The sequence below is a fragment of the Anopheles marshallii genome, chromosome 3 (assembly GCF_943734725.1).
Source record: "Anopheles marshallii chromosome 3, idAnoMarsDA_429_01, whole genome shotgun sequence".
Lineage (NCBI taxonomy): Eukaryota > Metazoa > Arthropoda > Insecta > Diptera > Culicidae > Anopheles > Anopheles marshallii.
The window spans coordinates 79,572,871-79,583,847 of NC_071327.1; the positions used below are offsets into that span (position 1 = coordinate 79,572,871).

Consider the following 10,977-nt stretch of genomic DNA (forward strand, 5'->3'; position numbering starts at 1 on the left):
CACTTATTAAAAGCATTATTAATGAAGGCAACGAGAACGAGAGAAACAATTGTAGTAAATTTTGTGTTGATTCAGTACACTACTTTCGCTGGGCTGGTTAATGGACAGAGGGAATTGTCATGCATCAATGTAACTCATTTCGTTCAGAATTATGGTGATTGGTAGCACAATCCAGTTTTGCTTTATAATTGACTAAAAGTCTCATTACCTTCATGAGCTAGCAATGCACTTGTCTGCTTTTCTGTACAGCAAGGATGCGATTTAAGGGAAAGTAAATCTCACCTAGCAAACTCAACGCGTACGTAAAGCACAGCTGTAAAACAGGCTCGGAACATGGTCCAATGAATAAACCATCATAAATCCTTCATAAATTCGAATGACTTGAAATAAAATGATGCTAACGATTGCTCACACGAAGCTCTATGCGGTGGATTCGGAGCCACCAGGCACTTTTCCTTGCTTGCGTAGTTCGGCGACGTACTTGCGAAGGTAGTTCATGTAGTCTTGCATTAGCGTAGTGTAGGCCTGGAATTAAGAGAAGCAAATGCATTAACCTCAAATTTCTAATATCATTCGATACCTCTGCGCAATACGTACAGTATCTAGCACGTAGCGTGGAATATAGCCCTTCAGATCCAAGCAAAGCAGCCACTCAAATATACAGTGATCCTTTTGATTTTCGAGCTCCCGCATCGCCCAGCACGATACTTTATTCTCTCCTCTGTAAAAAAAAACGTTAAATGCGATTGTTTCAAATATGCACTCGGAATAATAAACTCCACTGCCCAAATAACTTACCTAATAAATATCGTATTTTTTGGAGCACCGGGATATTCTATGCTGATTGCTGCACTCACATAAACGTTGCCACTCTTTGCCGTTGATTCACAATCCTCACCGGGGGTTTGTTTCTTTTTCTTTTCGCTCCTATCCCCCGAGGCTGATTCGCCTCCTTCCTGATCGTCCGTGTGCGCATCCGAAAACACATCATCAGGATCCGAACCGGCATCAGCGGCTGCCCCGGCGGCGAAATCCTGTGCGCCCAAACTTTTGCTGAGCGTTTTAAATGCAGTCTTATCTTTCTTTGCGTTATCTTTTGCACCACCAGGTCCTTCCGCACCCAGCTTTAACTCTCCGTGCGATTGACTCATCTGCGGAACGGATTTTGAAGCAGGAATTTTCCCAGAAATATCACCCTTTCCGATGCTACCAACGCTTTCCTGCTCCTCCTTACTATTGTCACTTTGTTCGACCGTATCATCTCCTTCATATTCTTCAGTCACCGGAGAAAGATTAATTAACGGATTCGGTAAGATATCGACACCCTCGATTACACGCCCGTCGCGACAAAGGTGCCAGCAGCGAAGGTTTACGAAATCGCGACACTTTACCACACCACCGCCACCGCCCACCGTGGCCTGGTAGGAAATATCCGTGTGGCTATCGATTTTCTGCAAACAGAAGCATTATTAAGACACAATTCTACGCAAATAGTTCATATGTCGGTTTTTCTTGTACTCACACGAATGATTTTCGAATCCAGAAGCGTTGGATTCCATTTTGGTACTTCCTCAATTTTGTAAAACAGTTCCTCCAACAGCTTCCGGGCAGGGTAGTGAATCTTCGCCGTAAGCTTATACACTTTGCCGATATTGTCCTGATGACAACTTTGAATTGTGTCACCCTTCGCGGTTACCTTTTCAATCTTCCAACCATCGGATTCGAGCAGCGTGTACGCCTTTCGTACGCATTCGATGCCCATCTTCTTGAACTCTGCATCCTGCATCGTGGAGAGAAATAAACACAACAAAAACAAATCTCGCTATCAAGATTGAAAATGACTTGCACATTAAAGTTTTACTGAACATCTCCTGTTCAACATCCGATCAATCCTAAACTCCCGATCGTACTGATCTTCATCATTCTCGATTGGCATGGAATAACCATCGTACGGTTACGGCCTACACAACACACATTTGAATAAAACATGCATCCCTCTTTCTAGAAATACTTCTCCATCGGGTGAACTGATCTGAATTGCCGATGTGATCGGTGACCCGAACACAAAAATCTTTTCAATGTCATCGGCCCAATACGATCTACGATTGCGTAAATCTTGCTCAACATTCTGCTTGATTCGCAATTGGACTTGATTCAACGGTTTTACCTCCAGTAGCGTATGGATTGTGCCGAGAAAGTTACACACGACACTGTTTTCGTTAATAAGCGAAGAATGTGTCGCACCGGCAATTGCGTGCTGCTTTCGTTTGTGAAATATATTAGCTAAGAATTGTTTCATTTCACTGTTGAGAACCTCTTCTTTGGGATGTACGCGGTCAACTAATCGTTAATCCAGCATTCTACCTCCATCAGCCATACCATGCGAATCGCACGCACTAATTGAATCATGATAATTAAACCCAGTCAACACATCGTTGAACTCTATGCCTTGTAGTGAATTGTCTGACTATTTCTGTGCTATCCTACGGCACTGTATTATTACCTGCTCATCTTCATCGTCGTCATCATCGCTGTTATGAATGGATTCGAACGGTGAGTAAAAGTTGCCTATACTTTCCGTCCGACCAGCTACTGTTGCACTCAGAAATGGACCCAGCAAAGGTGTGCGAGCATCCATCGAGCCGGGATTCGTGATCGCTGAAGAAAGAAAGTCAGCAAGAATTAATTACATCGAACGATTCATTAGCAGATCCAAATGAGCTTACCGACAAAATAATCTCTTGCATATCGTTCCTGTGGTATAACGCGACAATCCAGGAACCATGCTTCGCCCCATGCCAATACGAACGATACCACTATCAGAAGCACCTCGAATACCGGTTGAGGTGTAGCAGTCCACTAAAGAACCAACGAAACCATTCCACAATAAAAATTCACATTCGCACACATTAACAACCAGCTACTTACGTCGTAGAGAAATACTTTGCTAATAAGAAAAGCACAGGAACTAGTTGTAGATAACTGAAATGCACGAAAAAAAATAAATAGTTAAGCCTTGTTACTCGCTAGACAACAGCCAGTAGGTTGGAAAGATGGCTCATGCCTTACCGCTATCACTAGCCAATGGCTGACGCTGAGCAGCCCATAAAACAGTAGAAGAAAAATAAACCTAATGAGGGCAGTAATAACAACATCAAATAGCGATGTGTAGACCGTGTAGTGAAGAACCTGAATTTGCAGTGCGTGTATTACGTTGTCGCCAGTGATCTACAAAACAGGAGAGGAATATCCCGTCAGATTAGCACACCGAGCAGGAGAATCCTCTAAGACAACATACCACAACGCAAATGATCCACAGCAGCGAGATGAATACGACATCGAATGTTACGAAAAGGCAGAAGAACCTTCGGGCGACGGACATGCGACCCTCTTCCATGTACCCGGCAATAAACTCCTCGCTCAGCAGATTCACCGTGTGCGATTGTGAGCGGGACACTTGGTGTTTGAAGAACAATAAAAATGTATTGCAATTGGTTTACTGCACAAAGTTGTTGTGGACCCTTTCTTTACTCACTGCCGATCGCGTTCATGGGTGGACCGCTCCCATAGCTCTGGGGACCGTGCATCATAGAATGGTGATGTATGACCGGCATGTGGATTTGCTGCTGTTGGATGGTATAAAACGAGTGAACGGCCGTTCTGATGTCGTCATCATCTGCCATTATACTTCGCGAAGCATGCAGGAGTGCTTCGTATGATCTACTGCCACATCAAGATTGATCTAGAAGTGAGAAAAAAGGAAACTTAGACTGGATGTTGCGACAAGTCCAAACGAGATGGTATGTGGTAGGTAAGGAATTAACAGGTGAATAATACAATATTATAAAAGAAGAGAAATATGACACGAGTCTACAACTAATCATACGTAAAAACAAGGTGAAAGACCGAAAATTGATCAAATGATCAAGACATGATATGTATGCGATTTCACACGAATCAATACGACCCAACTTTTAACATAAGTAGTATGAACTGATACCTTTGTTTACCAGCTGTTAAGCTGTTAACACCATCCTAGCTTCTTTCTTTCTTCGACCATTTTTGAGGACCGCACCCTCAGTGCCGACTATCTATCAAGTGTTTTCGCCTCGACCAGCAAGTCGATAAGCATAGTATGATGTGTTTATATTTACAATGGTACCAATAAACGCACACATCCACTTACACATTACACACTAGTCTAGCGGTGACCAACAAAACAAAGCTTACGCGCACCCACATAAATATGTACAGCAGAATACACCAATAGGGAAGATGCATTACAGAACAGAAACAAACGACACAACGCAGCGATGACTCATGAAATTCGTGCAAACGGGTGCATTATCACCGTGATCGTTGGTGTGATTATTCATTTACCATTACAACAGAACAGCCAAACAGGGGAAACAGTTTCCACGCTAAATCTGAGGCCGGCCAATCGTTTCGCTTCAGTCGCCGTTCCGTACGGGATGATTTCCGGTCTGGGGAAGATGGTTTTTGTGTTTCGTTTTCTGCCTTCTTAATGTCTTAACGGTCGCTTAACGTACGAGATGCCGATAAGAGACGGTGTAATCTTAACGTTGCGTACGACGAACCCGCGAAATTGACGAAACAAACAGCTGACGCTAGCGTAGGGAAGAACGAGATCTGTCGGACTATCAGCGGTAGCTATGGCAGAACTAGACCACAACTGGTACGGAATCATTAAACAAAAAGCACACGAGAGGCGAAGCTGAACAGAATGAACAGCAGCAGCAGCAGAAAGGATAACAGGCACTTGAACACTTGCGTGCAGATTATTTTCATTTTTCGATTCTGAGTTTTCGCGCGATTTTGCACGGAAGAGGTTTCGTGCTCTTCTTTTAACTCGCCACAGCGAATATCTTGATCTGTTCGGTCTTCGTGCCGGAAATGATGCTGTAGTATTGGGCAGGGTGAAAATGTCAATTAGTACTGATGTTTTCGATTGTTATATCCACCACTCACACGTACAAAAGCGCAAACGCGCTTGCAGTTTGCAATGCACAATGATTGAATTTTATTGCTCACCCGCATACCAATCCAAACAACAGACTGACAATTTTGTCTATTGACTGTAGTTGTTTTGGTGGCCCGTACACGCCTCAAAAGAAAGGAACACGCTTTCACGCTTTGTTAACGACGCGCCCGAGATGACTTTACGGTACAAAAATATGCTCAATTTTGTTTCCACAAGCAAACGGCTCATGGATGCTTACATTTAACGTACAAAATGTTGGAAAGATTAATTTTTACCGAGCAATTCCCTAAACGTTTTATTTTGATACGGAGAAAAACACTCACTATTTGCGTGAAGAAATGGTAAACAAACCGTTCGTCAATGCGCTGTCAGAATTGACAGTGGCGCTGTCACCGTTGAGGTTGTACGACTCTTTTTCACCAGGTTCGAACAGCTCCTTGTACGGAAAGATTCAAATTTGAATTATATTGCATACTTTTAGGCGGTTTTGTAGTTTATGGATGATGTACGTTTGAAAGCAACAGAAAACCTGTCGAGGAACAAAAATGGCAAGTTTTTTTATTTATACGATTGTTTAGATGACTAAGTTAATTTTTGTGCGTGAAATACGATCATTTTTTTATTTTATACATTGAACACCAAGCTTTAAATTGCACCACACTGATTAATCAAACTGGTTTTCACTTCTTTGGATAAGTGTGAGAATACGAAATTAAATATGTGTTTGTGTTCAAATATTTTTTTTTCAATTTTCGAATTATTAATATATTTGGTATAACATGAATATATTTGGTAGATGAGAATCGGTATCATCTCCTTCTTGGCCTTAGCATCCTTAGCATCCGAAATGCAGCAAACAGGCTCCACTTACTTACTCACTTTAGGTGAGCTGAGCCCTCGAGCTAGCTCAGTAGCTCATGACACAGTACTAAATCTCAACCATCACCGAATCTCCCTCCAAGTAGCGCGATTAAACGCAGAAGGGTGCAATTAGTTCTGCCGTTTAAAAGCATGCTACCGGTATTTGACACAGTCGCCGTCTTCGTCGTCGCCAGTAGTCAGTCCACTTGCTGTTCAGGTGCGCCTGGACACATGGGTACACATATGGGGCGGCACGCAGAACATGTACCGAATAATAACACGATCGTCCATTCGCCCGCGAGATCTTTTGCAAAACCCGAAAATCCACTCCGCCCGGCACAGCAACAAACCTTTGCCTTCCAAATTAAAGCATAAACCCCTCCGGGCAAACGTCTTTGATACAATCTGCTTCTGGTTTCTGCCCCACGCCGAGGGGACCAATGTTTGCAAATGCTAACTTCCGAACATCCCTTGACAAGATATCATCTCCATCGCCATGTTCCCGGTTGGGTTGGTCGGTGGTGGTGTTCTGCCTGTCGAGTGGCCCGAATGAGAATGTAACATTTTGAATGAAAAAAGACGATTAAAAACGAAAACAAAAACGTACAACACACCCTGTAGTCACAGAAGTCATCGAAATCGCAAACAAAAAACTGAAATCAAACATGAGTGAAGGGGGCTAGAGACTCGGAAGACACACGGACTGTACGCAAACGAAAGCCATTCTTACTCAACCCAACGTTCTGCATCGCCGTGAACTTAAAATAAAGCCCAATTCCTGCGAAGAGCTCCCGAGGTACAAGTGAACCAGCGCAAAACGAGAGGATTGATTTGAAATGCTAATTTTTGCTCCTTTTTAACCTCCCAATTCGTAGCGTCAGGCGCGTCCTCACTCAAAAAAAAAGACCCGACTTAAACAGGGAACCGAAAGGAATCAAGCACGGAGTCGCGATAACACTCCTCCCCCTGAGGGCACACAGATCAAGATCTTTCTTGAGGACGAGTGAACAAAAAAAATGTATAGATCTCCCGCCAAGTCAACACATGAGGCGTTCCCTCGGATGAGTTTTTTGGGGAGCATTTGTTTCGGTTGCATGTTGCTACCTTTTCGGATGTCTCTCGCTTGGGTCCTCTTTAACCACTTCGGACCGGGGACTTTCGCCTTTCGCCATGTTGGCGCTGTACAATTCCTCTTCACGAAACCTTGAACGATTGCGCCGACCCTTGTTTCTTTTATTTCTCGTGATCTGTCCAAGGTCTTGTGGATCGATGGGTTTGGTGGTTGCTTCCAGTGGCAACCCTGTTTTCGGGAAGGACACATCGCCTCCGGGGGGCGTTTTTGGCCGATGTGCGAGTCGGCGTTCAGTACGGTGTGTCGGGTTTGGGCGCATCTTTTTAAAACCACTGCCACTACCGTATCCACGGAAGGACACTCCGAATAGGCAAGGATGTTATTAATGAAGATTAATGACTGACTAGTCATCATCGGCATGATCATTCGCTGGTAGGGGTTGATAATTTAATAACGCCAGTAGGCAAAAGGACGCACAACCCACCATCCAGGAAGTGGTCATGGTGTTGCTCCAGTTTTAGCGATTTCTAACGGGAATTCGGCTGAATTCGATGAAAAATGAACAATGTATACAGCAGCTACTGCTTACGAAATCTCAAATTTTTGTTACATCAAGAACCCAGTAAAGCCTTCAATTCATCGTTCTACTACTACTCCTATTGATGTTTGATGCTTCAAGTCACAGACATAAAAATTGTATAATAAGCCTCCTGCTTTTTGGAGATTGCACTTAAAAACCGACGCCACTGACAACTATTCCCCAAACCCCGAGATGAGAAAGCTCAAGATTGGTTGACGAATATTAGTAACACTGTAAGAATAGGTTAAAAATTCTCTGAATTGATTAATATCCTTCAATGATTTGAAATATTGAATAAAAACATAATGATCATAATCTTTTATATGTATCTTCTAACATTGAAGCAATGATAATTGAACAAGCATGACGCACTAACTGTATGTTGTTAGCTCGATCGATCGCCTTGTAACGGGTTGTTCCAGTTTAATTTCTAATCTTTGGTGCAAAGGTGCCAATTCCCGAAAAGATTTAGTTTCCGCTTGGAAAAATGGGAAGATCAACAACGGAGCTATCAGCAGACATCTTCAGCGACTGTTCTAGTACGGAACCTCGATCTAATATGCTGACGCAAAATTAGCATATAATGAGCCCCATCTTGCATAAACATATGTTTTGATTTTAGCAAACGATTCCTATCCAGTTTTTGTTGCACTTTTGTTCCCAATTTCTGGAGGTTTGTGTTTGAGGAAGCTGCTCTCTGGGAGAATTCTGTGTTCTGCATCTGGAGCTATAGGTAGTTCGGTTTGCGGTTTGATAACCATAGCATATCATTTCGTTTATTAATATTCTTAAACGGTACAAGTTAGCCGACGGAACGACGGACACATGACGATCGATAATCGATTTTGAACGCATCTTTCGGCTAATCGATCTCCCGCTGGACATGGTTTTGGTGGAGCTGTTGTAAAACGATTCCAAGATGTGGTACCTCGGTTTGTGCTGGACGGTTCTGGATTTTGGGCCGAGAGTGGCCGAGTGGAGGTAATAATCGTCTAGTTCCGTTTTCACTTTCCAGAAGCGCGCCCTCCAACTGTTTCGCATGATCATCGATCACCAACGAGCGAACGAGCCTGATGTGAATGGCGCCGATGAGGAAGAAAGCATGAAACGTTTGAATGAATGGCAGCGGTGGTAGCGGAGATTTTCCACAGTGGAGCATACGGCTGCTTCGATCGTGGCGCTTTCCCATTCATCCCCAGGAAACGAAGGCAACCCAATACGAAGCCCTGATCATTTAATCATGCCAGATTGCAGTGCGCATAATTGGATGGTTTATCGCACTAAACACACCAATTTTTCGGTACGAAGTTTGGAGAGCGCTGCGCATTTTCGGTGCTTGGGCCACGTTTCTGGCCAACGCCGTTGCTGACGTACGAGCGGAACCAAAATTCGGTATGAATCCACCACACTTGAATGATTGTTTTTCCCCTCCTTATCTCCTCGAAAGGAAGCAAGAAATTAGCGTTGACGTGTATGACCTATGCAAGAGATTGTGATGCGGTCCGATCTTCGAAAAGATGATCAACAAATCGAGTGGGCGCCCTCATCTCATCGATGCGCAGCTTTTTTGGGTGAAGATTTCCGAACGCATACGGCCTTCGCCATTTGGGGAATACTTCACCGAAAATTTCGCGAGCAACGCATGCCCCTGGTACCGGTACACCGTTTTCATTCCGTTATCAGAGGATGCACGAACCGTGGGAAACCGTGAACCGTGAGCAGTTGGAATGAAAAATTTAAAATTAAACCATCCTGGTTTTATTCAGGAAAATAAAATGTTTAACAACCCGAAGGCACAACGGCACAGGGAAGGAAATGATTACGATAAACGATATGCAATTATTGTTACGCGTTTGGGCATTCGTGTGATTGTGTGTGTGTTTGAGAGTTTTTATTTTGGAATGATATTTTGGTGCTGGAATGAAGCGAGCATATTGGTGGTTTATGTTTGTTTGCTTTAGTTCAGTGAACCAACAGTGGGAGCGATTAGATACATTTGTAATAAATAATAATTAAATGATTGGGAGTTTTCATAGGTCGTATAGTTTGACAGCAGGCTGGTGATCTGTATTTTTGAGTATTAAATTAATAAATGTGTTCAAAACGTTAAGTAAAATTTGAATAACAAAATACGATTTAATAGCAAGGTTAGTGATCACACTAGAACAGCTAGAACTTCTCAAATTAAACAGTCTAAACATGGAACCCATGGATTAGGATAAAATGGATATTACTGGAATAATTATTCAGATATTCTCTAGTATTTTATTTTAAAAAGAATTAAATATTACCGTTTATCCTTCAACTTCTAACCGCGTTACTCGTTTATAAAACATCAGCATTCAGCATTAGCAAACATTAGAATAAATATTGAGTACTTCTTCTTCTTCAGTCTCACAACAACTTCAAAAGACCTAGGCGTACCATTTTTGACTTTGATAGACTGCTCTGCGAACGGGGAGTTGGTCCGGATAGGATTTTGGTTTTGTCGTGTGAAAAATATCCTATATGGCCGTCGCACCCTCCAACCCCTAGGAATTAAAACCAACATATTTATATGAGTAACGTATGTTATGGTGCAAATTGGTAAACTAAAAAAAATAGTAAAAATAATAAAAACAATGAAAAATAATATATAAAAGCTTAAAAAATATAAAAGTTAGACCATATGCTTTGAAACAAAAAAAGAAACAAATTAACCACTAAGGTGCCATGTTGACACATCAGGAAACAAATTAGTAAAACAATAAATGCAATCGTTAACGAATATGGAAGGGATTTTAATAAGCAGCATTATTAATTAGTGCAATATAAACAGCGTAAAGTCTAAATTGAAGGAAAAAAGGTCGAAAGAAAGTAAAATATCCTTACAAATGAATGAAAATGATAAATAGCGTTATTAATTGCAAACGCAATGTAATGACAGCAACTACAAGCATGTCGAAATACAGCTCATTCATTTACTTACATCTGGAGCATATTCATGAGTTTTCCCATTTCCTTTCCGCCGATGTTGACCATGGGTGTGTAACGCAGGGTGAGGTTAAAGCTCGCTCAGGGCAATTTGTTGCTTCGCGCGCTTTCATGAGGCGCGTCCACCGTGTATTGTGGGAAATGGTATCTATTGGCCAGATAGCGAAGGTAGCGAGAGCAGTTGATGCGTTTAATGTATGCTGCAACCGACAGTAAATAGCAACAGATAACCTATTGCTAATGTGTTGAAAAAGTGAATATTCTTCGCATGCAATCATTAGCATGTTGAAAGCTACGTGTGTTCTTAGACCCATTTGATTAATGTTATGCGTAACGATATGCAAGTTGCTCTAATCCGTTATTATTTCAAATTAATTACTCCTTATAAGTTTTATTTTGTTTTTCTTCGCATATTGAGAGCTACATTTTTACCGTCGGAAATCGATCGATCCTTTCGATCTATTCCACCGATACTAGCCCACCGGACCG

At 42.3% G+C, this 10,977-nt stretch overlaps 1 protein-coding gene across 1 annotated transcript; it reads right to left on the reverse strand.

Annotated features, from left to right (window-relative positions):
- Positions 1–420: 420 nt before the first annotated feature.
- On the reverse strand, positions 421–3,683 carry LOC128715967 (steroidogenic acute regulatory protein-like). Its single transcript, XM_053810890.1, has 10 exons — positions 3,536–3,683; positions 3,299–3,456; positions 3,070–3,228; positions 2,929–2,982; positions 2,727–2,859; positions 2,504–2,658; positions 1,523–1,780; positions 799–1,451; positions 598–721; positions 421–525 (listed from the first exon to the last, which is right to left on the reverse strand). The coding sequence occupies exons 1-10, from the start codon at positions 3,681–3,683 to the stop codon at positions 421–423; spliced, it is 1,947 nt and encodes a 648-aa protein (XP_053666865.1).
- Between the last annotated feature and the right edge of the window lie 7,294 nt (positions 3,684–10,977).

Bases quoted from the DNA above. Each gene is read 5' to 3' on its own strand.
- LOC128715967 (XM_053810890.1), bottom strand. From the start codon at position 3,683: ATGGCAGATGATGACGACATCAGAACGGCCGTTCACTCGTTTTATACC. The intron at 2,860-2,928 runs GTAAGTAGCTGG...TTGGTTCTTTAG, and splicing joins GCAAAGTATTTCTCTACGAC to TGGACTGCTACACCTCAACC. The intron at 526-597 runs GTACGTATTGCG...TCTTAATTCCAG, and splicing joins CACGCTACGTGCTAGATACT to GCCTACACTACGCTAATGCA.